Below are 23,049 nucleotides of genomic sequence, written 5' to 3' on the forward strand. Positions count from 1 at the left end.
CTCCGTCACTCCTCACACCCAAGGAGAAAGAACCAAAACCTCAATGCAAAGATAACTGACTGTCTTCTGTTTCCTTCTGTATTTAGCTGCTCTTAACCCATCTGCCCTTCTTTGCTGTGTTTATGGGGAACAGCACTCATTCATGGAAGTCACCAGAGCCACTTCTGGAGCAGCTGGCCTTGGTAGAAATCTTCAGTTCCCCTCTCTAGTTTTTATGATCTAGAAAGCCTGGAGACTGACCTGTATGTTGATAGGATGTGGTCAGAGGAGGGTAATGGTACCTTAGGTTTATGTAGGGCCCCTCGCCAGGCACTGTGGCTCAGCTTCTCCTAACCCTCCTTTTATATTAGCATCTTTGTAAATTAGAGTGTGTAGGAGAGTAGGGTGGGGTGGGGGCAGGGTCTGTTTTTTCTCACTGGGGAAGCCCAAATATTGGAGCCCTTGTGGGGCTTCTGGGTGATCTGAGCTGTTGAATCACTGAGTCTCTGGCAGTCAGGGGTGCCTCCAGACGGCCTTTCCTCTCATCCATTTCACCGTAGGCTGGTTGCCCATCCAGGGGCTTCCTTCTCCCTTGGCTTCTTTCTTCTAGACTTTTCTTCCTACACCATTCTTTCCAGCAACTCAAGAGGACTCTACAGGGCTTAAAATCTGGTTATTCAGGTGGTAATATCTAATCATTAAATGAACAACTTTAGAAGTAAAAGCAGGGTTGGATTCCAGCTCCACAATTTTAGTAGTTTGTGTGGTCATGCTTTGAGCCTTTCTAAGCCTCAATTTTCTTACCCTGTAATTTGAAGAAACCACTTCACAAAGATGTGAAAATTAAATGATCAAATGGTTTTGAGCCATTCATCAAAAGCCCAGGCACACACAGTGAGCACTTAGCAAACGCTCAGCATTGATTGTACTTACGGTGGGCAGTTTACACAGCATAGGGGCTACCTGCTTATCCATGATTTGGAAGACCTCCTCTGTGGAGCTGCGTGGGACAAGGCTGTATGGTAGGCTTGACTTTTGAGCCTTTGCAAGAATTTCTGTCATGTTGAATCATCCGTATTTCTCAGGGAATGGCCATTTTATCAGGGCGTTTTAGAATGCTCGAATGGGGCTGGGTGGATATCACACTTGGTGGTCACACGGTCTGCTTGTATATCTGTGTCCCTTCGAGTTTTGAATATCCGTGTCCTTACGCACCTTTAGTTTGACTAGAGCTTTGGCCAAATGCCTTTCTTCTTTTAAACAGGAAAAGTAATTCTTTGACTCACAAGCTAGGCTTTTAAAACTGCCTACTTGTAAGTGTCTTACTTTTTCTTTGAAAATGTGAAGGCCTAGTTTAGTTCAGCTTGGTGATCTCTGGTGTAGACATTTGTTTTCCAGACTTCCCAGTCAGCTCTGGGATAAGCTCTGGTGAGTCTCTGCTGGTCCTGGCTGACCACTCTCACCTTGTTCAGCAAATTGTAGGCACCTACAACTGTCCTCTTGATTAGCAGTGAAACCCATGGAAAAGAGGTTGCAGGAGAGTGGACTTCTGGGAGTTCAGGTGTGTGTGTGTGTGTGTGTGCTTGCGCTCGTGTTCGGGATCAGCCTGATCTAGGAGTAATTGTGTACAGTGTTCCTGGGAACCTGGCTCTTTGTCCATTAGGCCATTTTCGTGGTTTCCAGCTGGCTCCTATATGGTTGGGAAAGGTAGGTCTTCTTCTTTTATGCGTCACATTCCTTACAGTCTGCTGTCTCCTAAGACCAGGTAGTCTGCCGACCAGTGTTTACCTCTGGTATCAAGAAAGCATCTTATTGCCTGGCTTTGTAGACAAGAATTGGTGGGAAACTGCCATTAAAATGAGGAGGACTTAGAGAAGAATGTCGAGGGCAGACTGCACAGTGTAGAGGCTGTCGCTGTAAGGCGGGTGGCACTGAGGCACCAGCACTGGGACCCAAGGCCTTGAGTAAGAGTGAGCAGTTGCAGATGATAAGATCTCATGGGGCAGGATTGACCTCTGCTTTCCAGCGGCCATTTGTGTGAGCACTGAGTGCTCAGCTGAACCAGATTCTCCTCCTTACTTAGGCACAGTACTAAGTCCCAAGCCCAGCCCCATGCAGCCCTTAATTTAAATACTGTGGACTAGATCAAGTGGGCTCTGCCACTGCCTGTGAGAGTCATGTGGGTGAGCCTTCCTTTCCCCAGTGTGCATTTCACACTCACCCTGCATCTGAGGAGTAGACATTCTGGTTGGCCAGCAGGGGTCAGCCATTCTTTAAAAGAACTGCCCAGTGGTCAAGTCCCATGAACTTTAATTTATAATCCCCCCATACATATACACATATACATACATGACACACAATCTTTTTTTGGTCACATCTCATGAACTTTAATTTGGCCAAGTCTTTCTTTTTTTTTTAGATTTATTTATTTATTTACTTATTTAATGTGTGTACACTGTAGCTGTCTTCAGACACTCCAGAAGAGGGCATCAGATTTTTGTTACAGATGGTTGTGAGCCACCGTGTGGTTGCTGGGATTTGAACTCAGGACCTTTGGAAGAGCAGTCAGTGCTCTTAACCACTGAGCCATCTCACCAGCCCCCTAATTTGGCCAAGTCTTACGAACTTTCACATCCACACATATACTCACACACACACACACACACAGGTACACACATACACATTTTTTTTCTGTCTACATCTCATGCACTTTATAATAGTCTCTCTGTCTCTTTCTCTCTCTGTCTCTGTCTCTCTCTTATTTCTTTCTGACCACATCTCATGAACTCTGTGTGTGTGTGTGTGTGTGTGTGTGTGTGTGTGTGCGAGAGAGAGAGAGAGAGAGAGAGAGAGAGAGAGAGAGAGAGAGAGAGAGAGAGAATATGAATGAACAGATGCTTCTAGGCAGGTTGCATGCACAGGAATGTGGAAGCCTGCAGTTGTTACATGTCTTTTGAGCCGGTCCCTTGCTCAGTCTGCTGCAGGCAGCTGCCCTGATTCCTAGCCCAGGTCCCCCAGCTTGCTCAGGAGTCACTGCACGGAGCCATCTTTCTTGCTCCATGCCTTTACTTTCCAATATACTTACTGTATTTTAAATTTGCTTAGTGATACATTAGTTATTCAAGAGAGGATGTGTCTTCTGTTTCATTTTTTTAAATAGTTAAGATATTTAGGGTTGAATTTTAAATTTCATTACCAGACTTTTTTGGCCAGGTAATGAATTAAAATTTTAGCTTTGAGTAGGTGAACAGTACTAAGAATAAGACCTGACTCTATAGTCAAACAAGGGTTTCTCTTTCCCTTGATTGGAAAGCAAGCTGATACACTCATTCAGGGACAAGCAGAACTTGGGAGGGAGACTTGAATGAGTTCCTATGAGGTCCCGCTTGGCCTGCTGACCATGGGCCTCCTAATCTGAGAGCAGGTGGCCCTGGAGAGGAGACAGGTACCCATTCTGGGGCCGTCGTGTTAGCAGGTCAAAGGCTTTGGGGCCTGGCTTCAGTCAGCTACTTCCAGGGGTGAGAGGCCTGTGGGCCCAGAGGGGAAGGAAGGCACCTAATGAAGTTGAGGGCCATGGCAGCAGTCACTGTTACAGCTGAACAAGGTAGGCTTCTCGGGTTAGAGGCCCTCTAGCTTCAGTTTTGAGATGTGTTTCCTGAAAAGCAGCTTCACCTCACTGTTTGGCTTGCCCTGCTTGTGGGCTTCTGTGGCTGCCCCACCCCACCCCAGGTCCTGGGTCCTCTGACCTTGGAAGGGAGCACTGCCACTCCTGGCCTGTGAATCTCCCTGTTTTGGGAGAGGAGCTGCTGGGCTCTGATAGAGTAGAGGGATCCAGGTAAGCATCCCCAAGGCTTCCTGGACTCTCAGCTCTGCACTCTGGCTGGACTGAAGCTTCCTGCCAGGCTCTGCTGGACACCAGCCACTTCCTCCAGCAGCTGATTTACTTGCTAATTATCTTAATTACCGAGTGTCTGCAGGGGATTGAAAGCAAGACCTCTGGAACACCAGAGTCTTCAAATGCCCGGTCTCCAGGTGACTTCAGATCACTAACAAGGCCTAAGACAGAACGCTGTAAATATTTGTTGTCTTGTTTAGGGCCTGATGACAAGGGAGGGAAAAGCCTATGCACGTGCAGTTGTTTTCTCTAAATTCTTTTGGCCCCTGATTCATCGAGTCCAGGTGACGGTGTGGACGGCCATTTGTTCCTGTATACAGCAGGAATTGCTCTAGTCTGTGGCCTGTAGAAACATTATCCGTACATGGTGGTGGTGTTTGAAAGGCAGGACTAATCCTCCTGTGGAAGACCTGCCCCTGTACCCCCTGGTCACTCAGCAGCCTGCAGGCCACACTGCAGCGCCTACTTTGCTGCCCTGGAGTTAGTTGGCCCCTCCTTCCCTTGCTCTTCCGTAGTGTGTCCTGCCCCTGATTCATCTCTCTGTTGCATACATATCATGTTATGTGGATTAGCTACAGAGTCACTGTGGGTATCATGTTTATTCACTGATACGAGAACCGTAGACTTTGAGTATGCCTTATTTTAGTGCACTGCATTTTTATTTATACCCCATGTTAGAAAGGCAGAATACATGTATTCATAAGGCAGTCAGTAATCGGATCTGCAGCTGCTCCCAAAGTGTGTGTGTGCTTTTAGTTGACGAGTAAAAATCACTTGCATTTCTAGTTGTCATTCTATTGTCATGTTTAAACATTGTGAGATGCCTGCATCAAGCTATGTAATACGTGACCTCACATACTTCCTGTCTTTGTGGTGAGAACTCATAAAATCTGCTCTAAGCAGTGTTCAGGTATACAGAATTGTCATCATGACCAGTCGCCAGAAGTTCTCCCTCCTGACTGTTGTTTCCTTTGACTAGTATTTCCCAGAATCTCACCACCAGCTACCCTGACCTCTGACCCCAGGTAACTTCTGTCTTACTCCTTGTCACTCTAGGTTCTGTCTACGTGAGATGGAGAGCTGTTTGTCTCTGCCTGGCTCTTTCCTCATCAGTCTTGATTGTTTTGTGTCTGACAGTATGGTGTGTGGGTGACAACTAGAAACACTCCTTTTGAAGGCATGGGCGGTAGTAGACTCTTCAGCCCCCGAACACAGCCACTCTTATCCAGGAAGCCATGCTCTTAGTTTTTCAGCTGTGTTAAGAATGCATGTCCCAGGCCGTACCACAAACGAGGGTGTATGAGCCCAGTGTGGATTTAACTGTAGTCACAATGTGTGTGGCAGAGCTCTGGAACCATCATGTGCAACCCAAACTCCCCTCCTTCCTCTCACGCAGCTCTTCTCACTGTGTAGCTCAGGCTAGCCTCATGATGTAAAGTACGATGCCCATCTCTGCTTCCCATGGACTGTCATTACAGGTGTGCCACTGCCCCTAGCCTCTCTCAGCTCTGTTTTTAAATATTCTAATAACAAAGCAAGTAAGGCGTGCAGAGACTGTCCTGGCTTTGAGGAGAACGATGTGTTTATTGCAGACTAAGCTTAGTTCAGAGGCCCACCTGCCTGTTCTCTACTCAGCCTGCTGTGTCTGTCTCTGTCTCTGTCTCTGTCTCACTGACTTAAACTCTCCTTGAGAGACACAGAATTTGAACTCCCTTTACCCAGTCACGTCTTCCCTATGGCCCTTGTAGAGTTACTGTTTTCCTCCCCGTATCCTTACCCCTGGCTTCTCTTCCCCCAAATAGTTCTATCTTTAGATCAAGAAGCCAGAACTATTATATTTGTACCACCTAGTATGTGTAATTAAGATAGCCAAGGGCATCCCAGGGAAGTGTTCACAGAGCCCTTCACTGCCCCCGTGAAACGGCTTTCCCTGACTTGAAGAAGGGTCTGGTGCAGAAGCATGGCAGCGCTAACATTTGGACACTGTTCGGTTCTGTATCTCAGCATTTGATGTGGACGACTTCAGTTTTTAAACATCACTCTACTTACATTAGTGGACTAGCCTTTGTGACAAATGTAACAGATGACAAGACTGGACTTACTTAAAATTCCCTGTTGCATGATTCTGCCTAGCCTCAGGTATCAGTTGTGTGACACTTTCATATGGGGGAAACCCAGAGTATTTCACAGTGGGGTGCATCTGCTGTGGTCCTTATGGCCGAGGGTGCAGGACAGGTCAGAGAAGCAGAGAAGCTAAAGAACTGAGCCCAGCTGTCTGTTGGGCAGCCACGGCTCTCAACTCTCTGCAGCCTGACACGGGGATGTGCACAAAGAAGCGCCCCCTGGTGGAAGCAGGCACCAGCTGGGACCCTCAGCTTGCTGGGAGCCCCACTTAGGTTTTCTTTCTTAGATTATCTTGGCAAGACCCTCCAGAAAATTGCCATCAACACTGCAGACTGATGTGCACTGTGCCCATTCTCTGTGTCCACTCCCGAGCCATGCCTGCTTCCATTCCTCAGAGTCAGCTGTTCTGCTTGGCTTTGTGTCTAACCTGGGCCACTGCCTTGGTTGCCTGAGTGGCTTTTTCTCCACTTTTGCATACCATGGTGTGTTCTCTACCCAAGGGTGAGCTTTAAAAATGATAACATTTCCTGTGAACCTTCTTATTCGCTTCCTGGGCACCCGGCCCTGTATCTGCAGTTGGTGGCTCATCTCCTGCTCATTCTCAGCCTGCTGACCGTCTTCCTGGTACCTGACAAGCTCTTCTGTTGCCTACATCTATGCCCTACATTGCCTGGCCCCTCCCCAGCTTCCAGACCTCCACTGAGGACATTTTTCTCCTTCACCAAGACCTTCTTCCATGCCTGGCTACTTGAGTCAGTAAATGCCTTCTTTGTCTTCGAGTTCTGTGACAATTGCCTTGTTTGTACATTTCCAAACCAGCGTTGGTTTAGTTGCAATATATGAGAAGGACATCACAGCAGTGTCAGATCGTGGTAGAGCTTTCTACATTTTCAGTTTCAGCCCTTGTTTTATACAGACTAAGCTAGCTAGTAGCCAGCAGCTCTGTGGCTGCTCCTTTGATAGCAGCCTCGCTTTGTGAGTTGCCTCTGTGTATTCTTAGAGCTGCAGACTGCACAACTCTAGGGTTTGTTTTGTATCTGTCCCCAGTAGAATGTGTATCCTGTGGTGGCAAAAAGTTTGCCTCAGTCACGTGACCCGTGCCTTCACAACGGCAAGATGTGTGCTAGTATATGCTAGACCTTGCAGAAAGCCATATGGATGGTGGACAGTCTCACAGGTGACTCGGGCCACCTATCCCTTCTCTGTCACTCCGTATCCACTGTGTGTCACTGTGTCACTTTGTCAGGTGGCTTTAACACCACATGCTTCTGTCTCCCTGTCTTTGAAGCAAGCATAGTGTTCTTTTCCATATTAAAGTTAGGTCACGCTCTTGAACACACTCTGATCTCTAAACTGCTGCTACTGTGTGGACTGTATATCTAAAAGCAACAAAGAGTTTCTGCCTTCGTACTCTCAGTGAGGTCAAATGGGGTCAGCAAACTATACAGGGCCACATAGTCACTATTCTGGCCATCGCAGTCCTGAGGCCCTCTTTCTGTCGCCAGTTCACTCCTTTTCCTTTCTTCCTTCCCCAAACCTCCCCTCCCTTTCCTTTTTGTCTTTCCTTGAAGGACTGGGGATCACACCCAGGGTCTCAAATGCAAACACAAGTGCTCTACCAGTGAACCGTGTCCCCCTAGCCCTCTGCCTCCAACCCTTGAAAAATATAAAAACTCCAGGAACTGGAGCCATAAAGTCTTGCCACACAGCCATGAGTTCAGGTGTCCATCACCTATATAAAAAGGCCAGACATGGCTGCTCATACCAGGAGTCCCAGCACTGGGGAGGCAAAAGCAGAATTATCTCTGGGCCTGCCTGGCTAGTTAGTATAGCTGAACAGCATGCTCCAAGCTCAGTGAGAGACCCTGTCTCAAAAAAGCGAGATGGAGAACAATTGAGGAAGACACCCAGGGTTGACCTCTGGGCTGTACAAAGCCAACATACATGGCTACTTAGTCCAGATAGGGAACTCACAACAAAGTATGGATACCACCAAGGTTCCTTTCATTGGTGTTACAGGAGCAGAAATATCTCAAAGACAGCTGCATCACCAAAGCTCTCCTCAGCACGGGTGACAGCTCAGAAAGTTGGGGACCTGGAGCTCATTACACACAGCTCTAGGTTGGAGCATGTCCTTTCCAGGTGCCTCAGTGGTCTAAAGCTCTTCCAAGTACCTTGGCTGGTTTCTGCTTCTTCCCGGCAGTGGTCCTTGTCTGGGCTTAGAGTCTTTGCAGCTCAGCTTATCTTGAGTTGTTTTGTTTTGTTTTGTTTTGTTGAGACAGAGTTTCTCTGTGTGGAGCCCTGGCTGTCCTGGAATTAGCTCTGTAAAGATCTGCCTGCTTCTTCTTTGGAGTGCTGGAATTAAAGGTGTACACTTCCATTGCCTGGCTGGCCTTACGTTTTGGCAGCTGGGCTCCTCTAAGATGCTTGGCTCTGCTTACTCTGGCAGGGAGGAGCCTAATGAATCTTGTCATTTTCAGGGACTTCCTGAAGAATTTTTACCTTCCTGTTTAAAGAGATTCCCTGCAAGGTGGAACTATTGCACAACACATGGACTGTAGTATGTGTATCCACACATACATAGCACACCTACTTATCTACATATATGAATATGTATACCCATATATACCTATGCACATAAATACCTCAAAGTTCAAGGGCCTTCCTGGTTTGCAGGGCAAACCATGTTTTTTTGAAGCAGGGTTTGATTCTGTAGCCCAGAGCTGAACATTTGGGATTAAATGGCATCTGTAGCAATAAACAGTGGAGAGTCTTATTTTGAGGAACTGAAGTTTTATTATCTGTTTGAGTCATGTTTCTTGAGTTGCATAAACCTTGCTAATCGCTCTATCCATTTGCGGCATTCTTCTCCTTTAAAGTCATAAACATTAATGAGTTTGGCGCTGTTTCCCCCCCAGCATGGGATTGTGGTTCTCCACAGCAGGGCTGTGGGTTCCCAGAGGAGAACCCAGGGTTCTGTCTGCTTAACATAGCAGAGCCTGGATGGCCCTGGTAGCTTGGGTGGCACCTAGAAGTGGACTGCAGGTGATGCTGGGTTGTGCCATGTGGCACATTGTGTGCTCAGTTACTTCCTGGCCCCCCTGGCAACTTATCTGTCTGTAGGCATCTGATGAGACCCACTGAATATGGTGCCAGTACCGCTATTCCTGCTTCATTCCTAACAACATGCAGACATGAATTACAGAGGCAAGACTTGTGCAGTGTTTTAAACCACCTCACCAGAGAAGGAGAGGGCATACAGTGACCAGATCAGAGTATACTGTGTGTGTGTATGAAGAAGTCACAGTGAAACCCAGGCTTCTATACAATCAGTGTATGTAGCTAAACCCTGTAACTCTGCATTACAGGATACAACCGGCTGTAAGAATGGGGTCCTACTCCTGCCTTATCCCCAAGGTCTCCTGCCTTCCTGTGCTCCCTTTTAAACCATGATTGTGGGGCTGGAGAGATGGCTCAGCGGTTAACAGCACTGAATGCTCTTCCGGAGGATCAGGGTTCAATTCCCAGTACCCACATGGCAGCTCACAACTGTCTGAGACTCCACACTCTGACACCTCCATACAGACATGCATGCAGGCAAAACATCAATGTAAATAAAATAAACATAAATTAAATTAAAGAAAATGTGATTGTTGACATTCTTAGTCCCTGCCACTTCAGTTACACATTTTAGTGAAGTCCTTGGCTGGAGCTGACATAGCAGTAGGTTTTAGATACTATGAGGAAGGAAAGTCATTGAAATAACGCCTAAGTGTTTCTCCTACATTTGACCTGGGGCTTGAAGCTGGCCCCTTGGGGATTTATAAATATGTATCACTGAATGGGCTATGACTGAATAGTGTGGTACAGTGTGTTTGCTAGGAATGTAGATTCAGAAGCCAGATCCACTCCCTAGCTGTGCAATGTTGGATAGCTTTTCAGACTACATCAGTGTGCAGCTTTCTTATATGTAACAGTGGCTTCCTGAGAGAATGAATCTGCTTGGGCTGCAGAGATAGTTCAGTTAACCCTGATGATCTGAGTCCCATCCTTGAGACCCATGTGATGGAAGGAGAGAAACATCTACCAATTGTCCCCTGCCATCCACACAGGTGCTGTGGGATGAGCACACACATGCGTGTGTGCTAGCTTTGAAGTCACTGTGGTCCCCCTGCCTCAGCCTCCTGACTTGGAATTACAGACAGGAGCCGTCACACTCAATTTTCAAAACTATGCTTTTGCTGATTCGTGCTAAAGAGTATTGCTTTGTGTGGGGAATTTTGTATTTGACTTGCCTTTTGTCCTTTTTAATTCTCTGCAGGCTTTCGTGGAGGCACAAAACAAGATTACAGTGCCATTTCTTGAGCAATGTCCAATCAGAGGTTTATACAAGGAGAGAATGACTGAGCTGTACGACTACCCCAAGTACAGCTGCCACTTCAAGAAAGGAAAGCGGTACGTGGGCTTGCATGTAGTCATTTGCTTTCCACTCTCCAGCTTGATGTCTTCTTTAAAAGATAAAAGTGTGTGTGTGTGTGTGTGTGTGTGTGTGTGTGAGAGAGAGAGAGAGAGAGAGAGAGAGAGAGAGAGAGAGAGAGAATGGAGAGAGAGAGAGAGAGAGAGAGAGAGAGAGAATGTGCACAAGCCAGAGGTTTCTTCCTCTATCATCATCTCTCCCTGACACCCCCCTTCATTGAGACAGGGTCTTTCTGCATAGCTCTCTGACTGTCCTAGAACTCACAGGCTGGCCTCCAACTCAAAGATGTCCACCTGCCTCTGCTTCTTGAGTGCTGGGATTAAAGGCTCAAGCCACAACTTTCCTTCTGCCCTGTTTTTTGAGACAGGCTCGCTCTCAGAACCTGGAGCTTACCAGAGCTGGGGGTAAGACATGGCAGCCATGGTGCCTAGCTTTTGTGTCTGGTGTTGGGGACTCCAGCTCAGGACTTAATGCAATAAACATTTCACCCACTGAGCCACCTCTACAGCTCTCCTGAATGCTTGAAATACCAAGGACAAGTGAGGTGTGGTGGTGCACGCCTTTTATCTCAGCACAGAGACAAGTGGCTCTCTTCTTAGTTCTAGGCCAGCCTGGTGCATAGTGAGACTTCGTCTCAGACAAATGAAGTACACATTTGAACTGAGCAGTTTTTAAAAGGAAGTGATTGAACATGAGAATCATTTTTGTCCCGCTAAGTGCTTACCATATTCATAAAATGGCAGTTAGGAAGTTTGCAGTGATACAGCCTGTGAAACTAGATTACGGTAAATCTTCGTTACCTGCGGTTACTTGGTGAACCTGTGATTCATAAGTAACAGTGAAGATTTGTTTCCATGTAATATTTATTATCTTTGGCTTGTATTACTTGAAAATATTTTATTATTTGAGCTTTTTATTTATTTTTTTTTCTGTTCAAGAATGGGATACAAAGCAGAGCCTGTGAATTTAGCTCTCCTGTTCATCTGTTTCATTTTTATTTTTATAAAAGAGTCTCTGTAAATGCACACATTAACCTTGGAGTTCCTTGGACCCTCCCCACCTCACACAGATACCCTCTGTGCCCCTGCCCAGCACCTGCCTTCATTGGTCTAACTGGAACCCAGTCCTGTTTGGTGAGCAGAGTGACTTTGTGGCCCTGCACAAACCCTTCTCTTTGCAGAAGCGTGCTGACCTTCCTACCTGGCAGAGAGTGCTGGAAGCAGACCAGAATTTTACAGTAGAAAATCTGCTTTCTTCCTCGTTTAGAAGAAACAGTCACTGCTTTGACTGCCAGTGTTATTTTTAGCCAATTGGTCTGTCTCTACCTCACACACCAAACTACAATGAGCTATTTGCATACCAAAAGCCTTTTTACTGTAGGAAGCTGAGGGATTTCCACTCTCATCCTCTGGCTGTCTCTTGGTTCCTAGCCATTGTTTCTTCCCCTGTGTGGTCTTGTGTGAAGTTTGCTCCTATGTGTGTTTGATGCTTCTCACAAATAGAAGATGCCACAGCTAAACCCAGGGAATTTCTGTCCCCAGGTACTTTTATTTTTACAATACAGGTTTGCAGAACCAACGCGTGTTATATGTGCAAGACTCCTTAGAGGGGGAGGCCAGAGTGTTCCTGGACCCCAACACACTGTCGGATGATGGTACAGTGGCACTCCGAGGTAGGTGCTGCGCAGCCAGCTCCCTGGGAGCTCTGAAGCCTTGAGATCCCAAGCAGTGTGTGGACCATGTTGTAGAACAGATGCACACATGATAGTAGGAAAGCTAACTTTGTACACTCTATTTAGACCATGGGAATAGTCACTCTGATGGCATGAGCAGGGCTGGAGAATATGTCACAGTAGACCAAAATTAACTTCTGGGATGTTGTCGTATCGTTATCTTTCCCATAAACTCTGAGACCTGACTGGAAACCCTTTTGCAAGAAACTTAAGCAATGCAAAGAATCTTCCAGCAATAAGTAGGCGGGTGATCAGAGTTTCACAATCTAGGCAGTTGACAGTCTGTTAGAATTGAAAGCAGAAGCAGTCAATCTCGTGGAATAGAATCCACTTGGTACCCTGATCCTGAAGATGCTGCTGTAGCACCTGAGTCTAAGTGCATTTGCTCCATGTCTGCATTATGCCTGCTCCCAGTGTCTTCTCCTCCATAGACCATAGCGAAGATAAACCTTGATTTGTTCTATGTAAGGAAGAGGTAAGTTATTCTCAAGTCTATGGTTTAGTAGTCACATAGTTAAATTTCTGCTTAATATGCCAGCTCTTCCTCATGAAGGTACGGCGTCTCCTATATTGTCCACTGTTCTATGCTAACACATAGTGCAGGTTTGGTTCTCTAGAACTGTGAAATTGAACGGCGATGTTAATTGCTCCATTGGGGAATCACAGGGCCCCATTTCATTGGATCTGTGGAAAGACCTTTATGCAGGCCTTTCTTGCCATTTCTAGCTATGCCTCTATTACTTAGTGGTTCTCTTCACCCCCAAATAGGCTTAGAGTGTAAAGGATGATATGTATTGGAAGTGAGGTACCAGGTGTCTTGATAAGAGGATATTATTTCTATGAATCTGAACCTGCGATTTAAAATGAATTTAATGCAATAGTTCTGTGGTGGTCATGTATCTTATATAAGGGTCCATATAGTTTTCAGTAAAATCTGTCTTTCAACCCATCCAGGAGGCTGCATACTAATGCCTTCACCACAGTGGTATAGCGCAGTGAATTTTTAGGTGGGTCCTCAAACATGGTGATGATTGCCGCAAAGGTGAATGTGGCATGAGACCTGGCAAGTGATCCTTACATGTGCTTTTAATCAAAGGAATCTTTATCTCATTTTTCCCTGAAAAGTTTCAATTTACATAGAAATAATGCAAACACTTCAGAGTCTTATATAGGAAAAGGTGAATATTCTTCCTTTCATGCTCAGACTCTCCTTCTGCATCTATATCTATATATCTCTATATTTAATCACATATGATTGTGGCTATTATGTAGGACTTACAAGTGATTAATTAGTATGTAAGGAATTTCCTACTGATTGAAGTTCCCATGGTAATTATTGAGCTTCTACAAATTTAAGATCCTCAATAAAATTTAGCATGCTTCCCGGGACATCACTGGTGTCTACATCTTATGCTACTAGGATAGCATGATATCGTAACTACAGAAGCTAACGCCAAGCATGACTGTTTGTCAAGACAATTCCAAGGGATGGGAGAGTTGGTGGGTCCCCAGGGAATCTGACCTGCTTTCTGTCTCTTTTGGTGAACCTTCCTTGCGAGCCCTCAGCCTGTATTTAGCTGGGCCTGTGGTGTCATGGTGTGGATATTAATCTTTGAGAATGAGGCTGTAAAGAGTAATCTCAAAAGTTTTGGAGTCCTTCCCAAAAATTACTTAATGGCTCTAATTTAATTCTGTTATATGCTGTGTATCATAATCCAGTCACTACTATAAAGGCAGATTTCCCCGTACTTACTTTAGAGTATAAATAAAATATGCTGTGCGTCCCAGATGAGTTCTGTGAGTTATAAAACTTTCAGCATGGAAGCATCTTAATGGACATACAATCCAAGGCGTCCTTTCATCAAGACAGAAAGTATGGCCTAAGGAGGTTGAGGGTTTGTCATCTTAATGGCAATTCCTTCCACTTCAGCTGAGCCTGGCTTCACTCACTCTCAGCTTCCTATTTCCTCATCGCCACATTTGGTCCCCATGCTATGACAGGCAGCTTTGACAGTGTGAGTGACAACCTTAGGCAAGATTAAGAGTTGTATCCAAAGGCCATGTGTGACCGTTTCCTGTGCGCCATAGGTTATGCCTTCAGTGAAGATGGTGAATACTTTGCCTATGGTCTTAGCGCCAGCGGCTCAGACTGGGTGACGATCAAGTTCATGAAGGTCGATGGTGCCAAAGAGCTTCCGGATGTGCTGGAGAGAGTCAAATTCACCTGTATGGCCTGGACGCATGATGGGAAGGGAATGTTCTATAACTCATACCCGCAGCAGGACGGGAAGAGCGATGGTACGTGACTGCCGCAGTGAAGCTGTGTTTTATTAAAGATCATGAAGTCTTGTAATTAAAGGGGAAGCTAGATTCGGTGCTGCATATGACAGCACTGGTCATATCTAACCTTTTCACATTGCAACACAGTGCTGTCCATAAACCCAGTTACAAACTTTTTTTTTTTTTTTAATCTCATAACACTTACAATTTTGTGTTCTGGCTGTGTTCATCTTTCGCATGCAGCACAGGTGACCAGTGGTGACCCTGAGGCTGCAGGTTGGTTAGTGACTGTGACTGGTTTAGGAAGGCCAGTGTCTCCCAGCTGTAATCTTGCTGATTTCTTGGTGCAGTGTGTAAAAGCCTCGCAGACCTAATGGAGGGCTTTGTGATTGGCATAAGCAGTTTTTACTGTGCTTCCTACCAGTGTTCCTAAAAAAATGAGTGTTCTTAAGCACCATAAAGTGATTTTTACATTTTGCCATATATCATTTATTGCCCCAATAGCTTGGTACATTTTCACAATGAGAAAATAAAGTTTAGTTTCATAATAGTCTTCGAAGTCAACAATATATGTGAATTACTTTATGTTGATAAGCAGCTGATGCCCAGCATTTAAAAAAATAAATAACTTAAATAATTTAAAAAATAAAAATTAAAAACTAATTAAAGATAATATAAATATTTAAAAACTTAAGATTCACAGAAGAATCAAAAAAGATAGCAAGTACATATCCTTGGTGTTGTCACCAGAGGGAGGACTAATTAATAACGTTAAATGAGCTAATCTGCAGTAACCATCCAGAGCCTGTAGTCTACCTTAGGCTGGCTTGTGATGTCGTGCATTCTGTGTGCTCTTGGGCTTAGCTTCATTTGTGAAGTCCAGGCGTCACAGTTGCCAGATCTGAGGGTGAGGAACCCTTAGAACCATCCTGCAAAGCCTGTGATCCTCTGCCCTTTCTTCCCTCCAGCTCACTGCCCCCTCCCCTCTAACCCTCACCCCCCACCCCCCACCCACTGCTCACCGCCCTTTCCTCCCCTCCAGCTAGTCCCTTTTCTATTTGTACTAGGGTATCCCACTATCCTCTGTTTCCCACCCCCTCCTGTAGCTTTAACTTTTATTTTAAAACAAAGCCTTGCTGTGTAGAGCTGCCTAAACTTTAGGTTGGCTGCCATTGCCTCGGCTCCTCAGTGCCTGGGTGACAGGTGGACACCGCCATCCCTGCTGGGAACAGAAGTTAGACAGGATCCAGCTTGTTCTTCACTTCAGTGTTGTTCGTTGCTCTGAGTATTTTCCTTTCCATTGCTGTGCTGAAAGACAGTGAGCAAAAGCATCTGGGGAGGAAAGGGTTAATTCGTCTCACGTGTCCAGGTCACACTCCATCACTGACAGAAGTCAGGGCAGGTTCTCAAGGCAGAAACTGAGGCTGAAACCATGGAGGAATGCTGCTTACTCGCTTGCTCCTCATGACTTGTTCAGTTTGCTTTCTTATATACCCAGGACTACCTCCTACCCAGGGGTGGCACCGCACACACAGTAGGCTTGTTCCTCACACAACAGTCAGCAATCAGGAAAATGCCATCGTCAGATTTATACAGTTATCTGAGGTTCCTTTCCCCAGATAACTCTAGATTGTGTCAGAATGACAAAACAACAACAACCAACCAAAACCCCCCCCCCCCCCATGCCATCAGGACAATCCCTACCCACAGATTAAGATAATTAAGATACTGGGATCCTGGGTTGTGGCGAGGGGTCATGTTGAGAGGAGCTAACATGTTGGTAGCACTGAGCCTTCCTTCCAGGGGCATGGGGTACCTCCATTTTTAGTTATTTCATTTCTTTGGGATGCTTACAATTTTCCTTATAGACCTTGTAATACTTTGTTAGGTTTATAGTGAATTTTTTTCATTTTGTAGGCTGCTAATGGTAACTTGATTCCTCTCCTTGTTTGCTGGCTGGTGTTCAGGAACACGTTTGACTTTGTGTCTTTTCTCTTTGCGTCCTGCAACCCATGTACTTAACATTTGAAGTGTTCTTAGCATCGTCTAAGAGTTAGGTTTCCTTAAGGTCGACAACTGCGTTTCAGCAGGTGTGCTCTATTCTTCAGGCACAGAGACATCCACCAATCTCCACCAAAAGCTCTGCTACCACGTCTTGGGGACGGATCAGTCAGAAGATATTTTGTGTGCCGAGTTCCCCGATGAGCCTAAATGGATGGGAGGAGCTGAGGTACCGTATGCTTGCCCTCAAAGACAAGTCTCATGGATACGTGTGTAAATATTTCTAATTGTAGAAGCACTAGAATGAAAGTTTAAAATATTTTAAAATATTGCTATTCAAATGGATTATTAAGAATGAAGATGGTAAATCGTTCAACTGTTAATTTCAACATTAAAGTCTTAATTAAAGCAAAACCTGCTTATGGTTATGATGACATAATGAAAGCAGGAACACCCCAGAGATCAGTTTCGTGGTCTTCTAGAATGTTTCCCGCCGCCCTCAGGTGAGAGGGAGAGACCGAGTCGCTCTGTGCTGCAGCTTCATCCATGCCGTGTTTTCTCACTCGGCATCTTTTCCCACTTTCTAAGGATCCATACACTGGTTGGGGCGGTTTTTAACAATAATTACCGAAGTGCTATGCTCTTGAAATAGGTTGGCCGTGTTGTATTCTGTGTCTCCAGAGTTAGCTGTGAAGGTACACAGGTGATCTCCCAGTAAGACCCCACACTTCTGTCTGTGTGCACAGGAATGTTGTTGACGGAAGGAGAACTTGCGGGGTGGTTTTTATGGCAGTTGGGATGTAACATCCCACTGTGGGTAAGAATCCGCCAGAAACCTGTTAGCGAGCTGAGACACCCCCTTTTCTGAAAAGCTAGTAGGACTTGGGCAGGAAAGGAACATTTTAAATTTTAAATTGTTATTTCCCAGTCTGGTTGGAGGGATGCAAGAACAGTGACAGGGTCTTGCCCCTGTGTCTTCGTATATAGTACTTTTAAGTTGTTCTTAGTCAGCGTTTCGTTTCCTTGCCGTGGTTTTCCCGTCCTGGACGATTTGGGTGTCAGGTGAGGTCTGGAAGGTTACACTTCTTGCTTCTCAGTAACGTGAAGGGAGGGATTAGAGAAAGGGGAGGGCGGGGCTCATCCAGAGCCATTTGCTGGCTTGGTTTGTCTCTGCTGCTCATCGGCTTCCCTATGCCAATCCTTCTGTAGCAAGATGCCCTTAGTTCTCAAGCCTTGGGGTATTTTTGTGAGGTTCACACCTCCATACCTTCCAGCAGGGATCTTTCCCCATGCCTCCTGGCCCAGAGGGAGTCACCTCTGGGGACCACTTCATCCCTCAGGCTGCCCTCTCACCTGCCTTCCAAGGCCCTCAGGCCACCTCCCGTTCACAGTCCCTCCTGTGCAATACCACACTGCAGTGCCTGGGGAAATTTTGTCTTGGGCCTTTGGGGTCTAAGCACAGGACAGCTGTCACAGAAAAATGTCAGCTGTGTAGTGTGGGTGAAAGGTTAGGGTGGAGGGGAGGGATTGCTGTGTTCAGGTTAGATGGGCCACCCCCACCAGAAACTTTGATATGTTAAAGTCATTTGTGAACCAAAAACTTAAAACAAAAATCTCTAAGAATTCAAACTTCCCAGCAGGGGGTGCTGCAGACTAAAGATTGTGGAACTCCTCACAGTGAGAAGGACTCAGACAGCTAGCTGAGTTCTACACTGGGGACTTAACTCTGTCACACCTTATTCTTGAAGTTTTTTGGTCTTTTTTTTAAATCTTAAACCTTAATATGTATTACATAAAGCCATAAGATATTTTCATACATTAGCTTGCAATCGCTAGTAATTTAAAAATACATACTTATATATACAATTATAGATGTTACACATAGATTCACATGAGAAATTCGCATACACACACACACACACAAAACATGGAGTCTGTTTTGGGCTGGCCAACTACTCCTGGGCATGTGGCTTGCCCTGGAGTGTGGTTAGAATACACAGTGTGCTGGTCTGGAGGCCTCCGTGGCTCATCTATTTAAATGTTTGGCCCCCAGTTAGTGGCACTGTTTGGGAAGGATTAGGAGGCGTGGCCATGTTGGAGGAGGCGTGGCCATGTTGGAGGAAGCTTGTCACTGGGAGAGGGCTTTGAGGTTTCAAAAGTCCACATCAGGTCCAGTTGTAGTCTCTCTGCCGAACTTGTGGCTCTGATGTAAGCTCTTAGCTACTGCTCTAGTGTCTGCCTGCCTGCCCGACAGCCTCCATTCTCCCTGCCATGATGGTTATGGACTCACCTTATGAAGCTGTAGGCAGGCGGCCTGTTCAATACTCCTTCTGTAAACTGCCTCGATCATAGTGTCTCTTCACAGCAGTAGAACAGTATTCGAGGCACCTAATGATGGATGCCCCAAAGGAGAGAGCTGGTTTTCCCTTTCCCAGAAAGTATCAGTTGCAGAGAGCTTCTAGGTGGGACTTTTGCCGACTTCCCCTTGTTTGTGTTAAGATTGTTTGTGTCTGGTGTCACCCGTGTCCAGTGACAGTGTGTGAGCTCATATGTTCTATCACCCACCACCTCTGGCTCCTGCAGTCTTTCTGCCTCCATTTCTCTCTCTCTTTTGTATGTGTATGTGTGGAGGGGGAGCATGAAGCTGTAGATTGGTGACATGGGTGGAAGGATCTCGGAGGATTTGGGGGAGAGGAGAGAATATGATCAAAATATTGAATAAAAAAAGTTTGAATAAAATACATTTTTTAAATTAATTTTGAAAATCGTATGCATTGCATGATATATATTTTGGTCATATTTACCTGTTAATGGCTTCCATATCTTCCTCTACCTTTTCTACCCCCTCCCAACTGCGTGGCCTCGTTTTTTGTTGTTTTTTGTTGTTTTTTGTTTTAGATAGCTCACTGATTCAGATTTGTGCTACCCATCTACTCATGGATGTGGCACCCACCATTCCCCAGAGTGTGGTCAACCTTCTAGGAGATCCCACTGAGAGAAAAATAACCTTCCCTCCCTCAGAAGCTGTCAGTTGTCTGTCTGTAGTGTCTCAGGCAGGGGTGGTGGCTCTCTCCTGTGCCGCTGAGAGCTCGCGGGTGCAGTGATCCTGTTATGTTCAAAAGGCACTGTTTTAAGGTCCAGTCCTCTAGCAACTCCAGTGTCTCCTCTCTCCACCCCCTCTCCTGGGTCTCAGGGCGGCAGTGGCTGAACACTTCACTGAACTCTGGACTTTGATCAAGTGTGACCCTTTGCATTAGCTACCGTCTGCGGCACAAAAACAAATAAAAACCGTGAGGTTGGAGCGCTGCACTCATCTGCAGTTTTACAGATAGGGATTCGAAGGTCAGTTTGATGATGTCCATTTATCAAGGTAACCATTGTAGGCTCCCGTGTGGGTCCCGTGAGTTCCCCAGCCTGGGGTTCTTCATCATCTCAGGTACACATTTCCTCCTGAGGAGTTGACCTCAAAGCCAATCAGAAATAGTTGGTTACCCCACGGCATTCTTGCTGCTGTTTGCACCTGTGGGCATATCTTGGCAGGCTGGCTGATTGCCAGCTCGGGTTTTGGGTTTTTAAACTAGAGATGATCAGCCTATATTGCTGTTGGAGGGCTGGTTAACTACTTTCCTCACCTGATTCATGTATCACTCAGAAAGGGAGGAAGGAAAACAAATGGAATTCTTGACTGACCAAGCTTGGGTCCCAGGAGAGGAAGAAGACATGGGTTAGAGACATAAATGCCAGCCCTTGTCAAGAGCCGAATTAGTTTGAACAGGGTTATTTTCTTTGTTTTTGTTTCATTGCGTTTTGGTTTAGTTTGGTTTGGTTTGGTTTGGTTTTTGCTCAGGATGTTCTGTTGTATCTGATTCTAACTTACCGGTAGGTCAGTATATCAAATAGCATTTGGATAGATTCGTGTTTTGCTTGGCTGTATTATTGTACTATCTGAGAATGCTGGCTAGTCTGACATATGCCTATCACAAATATGTAGTCATATACGCTTGTATGCCTGACACTGCCTCTTCTGCCACCCATGAATCCTATCTGAAAACTCACCGTGTGCATGGAGTTTGGCATTTGAAAGTTTTCCTTCATTGAGTGTTGGGAACAGACTCAGTATCAAAGTGATGCTGTTATGATTCAAAGCTGTTGTGAAAGGAGTCCAGTAAATCTGGTAAAGGTTGCCTCCGAGGTACGTGGTGAACTCTCCAAGCTGTTAAAGCCCGTTTGCCTGCCTCTGTTAGCCTCCAGGCTCAGGTGTCACTGCTTTCTCTGCTCCTTCTACTCACACAGTTAGTTCTCTGTTCCAGCATCCAGCACAGAAAGAGGTGAGTGTTTTAGTCCTAGAGGGTGGCATCTGTCCATCCTGAGATGTATGCTGAGAGTGAGTGCATTGCATATAGCCTGGGTATACACTAGGCAAGTTCCCTGGTCATGGGACCGCATACCTACACTAGCACAAGCAGTTGTAAGGATGGGAAGTCTTAAGCAGCTGACTTTAGAAGCCTGACTCCTCCTTAGGAATTGTGGACATATTTTCCTAAAGCATGCTGGGTTCTACATTTTTTCAGAGCTTTAATCATTAGTTGCTCCTCCCTGCCCATCATACATCATGTTCAATCAACAATATTGACTGTTTGCATCTGTCTGTCTTAAATAGCTTAGTGTTAGCTCTCAAAGCCCTGCCCTGGTTTTCTGTGTAATCTAGAATTGAGTTCAGTGGCAGCCACTGGGTAACCGTCAATAATCTTGGTTGAATAAACTCGTCCTTAGCTGTGATCCACTAAGTACCTATGTTTGTGGCATATCTTTGTTAGAGAAAATAGAAGCTGGGTGATCCTTCTGAAATCAGCCACCTTTGGTGACACCTGAGTGCCCTCATCTACTCTGGGCAAATGAATATGCTTTATTTTCAGGAAGGTCTTGTTTGTGAACCTCGCTGTGGTAGCTCACTCCAGGGGCGAGGCAGCACACAACTCAGTCTCCATTTTATTGGTAGTATTTCCAAGTAGCTGGAACCGAGGCAAGCCCCAGATGCTAGCTTTCTTTTCTCTCTTAGTTATTTTCTAGTTGGGTTAAATCAGCACTCTAAATGTAGGCCAGCGGACACCATAGAATACAGCTATCAGAATACTGACATATTAAACTTTATAGTAGTAAGAATGGTGACTTTCAACTTTGATTCCTACCAATACCGTGAAGAAGGTAGGTAGCTCTAGTGTCAGAACATAACTGTCTCGTTTATAGTCATTCTTGGGGATTTGCTTGTGTTAATGTTTTATTCAAGGACAAAAGTGACTATGACTTTAAGGAAGTTTGCAAGACTTAAAATCTTATAAAGGGTATGAAAACTAGAAACTTAGGAATTACATATTTCGTAATTGGTCAGGCTAGCATTACTGCTTCTCTTTTGCACACAGTGTTTTTAGTCAGATTGCTTCCAGAAAGCGAGGCTACTCTACTATCATACTGCTTAAAACAGTAATACTTTGTAGAGGAGGACTTAGGCTGTCCATCAAAGTCCAGACCCTGGCTCTCTTGTTTGTTTGCGTCTTGATTCCCCGACCCCCACCCTCCTGGCTTATCTGTTAGAGTCAGAAAGACCTTATTAGCAGAATGTTTGTCTTCACAGTGATCTCTAAAAGTCATCTTTAAAATAACCTTAAAGTAGTCTAAGAAGCTAAGCAACTATTGTTCCTAATTAATTTTTAGTGGAGAAAGGTATTTTTTCTAATCTGTACATTCAGAGGAAAATAATGTAGACATAGTTTTAAGATTGACAACTTGAACGTTGAAAATATAAAGGTGTTTCCAGTTAGGCAAATTATGCAACTCTGGGATGATCACCAAGAGGAGGACGCCTGTCTTAACTGTCATTGTGACAGCGGTGTGCCCTGGGACCCCTGCCTTAGACTGACTGTGACCTGCTGGGGCTGTTAGTCTGGTGGTGCTGGGATGCTCTTGGGATGCACCAGAAGCAGCTGCTCGCCAAGGTCTGGTGCTCTCGCGCGAACGTTGCTGTTCTGTTTTTCCATTGACTGAGGCGCTGCAGCTGAAGGCCTGTCACTTGTGATTGATGTGGCCTGGCTCGAAGCAGCTGCACAGTTTCTGTCTGTTTTCAAAGGACAAGGGAACAAAAGCCTGAACTAATTAATGTTAAAGAGGCTGCTTTGCATAATATCTAATAAAATTATAGTTGTGATTACTGATACTTTTAATATGGGACTGTCTAAAAAGGTGGGGCTAACATGACGAGCATTAGTTTGTCAGCTTTCTTTATTAAAAGCGGAAAAGAAGTGAAATGTGTGACTCTGATCAGTTGGAAGTGAAAAAGAAAGGGTCATAAAGAAATTGACTTTGAGGTGTAGATGTACATACCTGTAATCCTAGCACTCAGTAAGTGGAGCCAGAAGGATCAGGAAGGAACTGAAGGCCATCTGTGGTGGCATAGTGAGTTCAAGGCCAGCCTGAGCTTCATGAGATTCTGTCTTTAAAATATATATATGTGTGTGTGTGTGTTTGTGTGTGTATGTATGTATATGTATATTATATGTATATATG

At 45.4% G+C, this 23,049-nt stretch overlaps 1 protein-coding gene across 1 annotated transcript in view; it reads left to right on the forward strand.

Moving 5' to 3' along the window:
* The window catches only part of Prep (prolyl endopeptidase), a 97,696-nt gene that overhangs the window by 13,541 nt on the left and 61,106 nt on the right, over positions 1–23,049 (forward strand). The window contains exons 3-6 of the mRNA XM_021174398.3: positions 10,320–10,453; positions 12,017–12,147; positions 14,296–14,505; positions 16,596–16,717. Coding sequence (XP_021030057.1) covers positions 10,320–10,453; positions 12,017–12,147; positions 14,296–14,505; positions 16,596–16,717 — 597 coding nt within the window. The remainder of the gene's footprint in view (positions 1–10,319; positions 10,454–12,016; positions 12,148–14,295; positions 14,506–16,595; positions 16,718–23,049) is intronic.

The sequence above is a fragment of the Mus caroli genome, unplaced genomic scaffold (assembly GCF_978045245.1).
Source record: "Mus caroli unplaced genomic scaffold, Mus_caroli_1 scaffold_9, whole genome shotgun sequence".
NCBI lineage: Eukaryota > Metazoa > Chordata > Mammalia > Rodentia > Muridae > Mus > Mus caroli.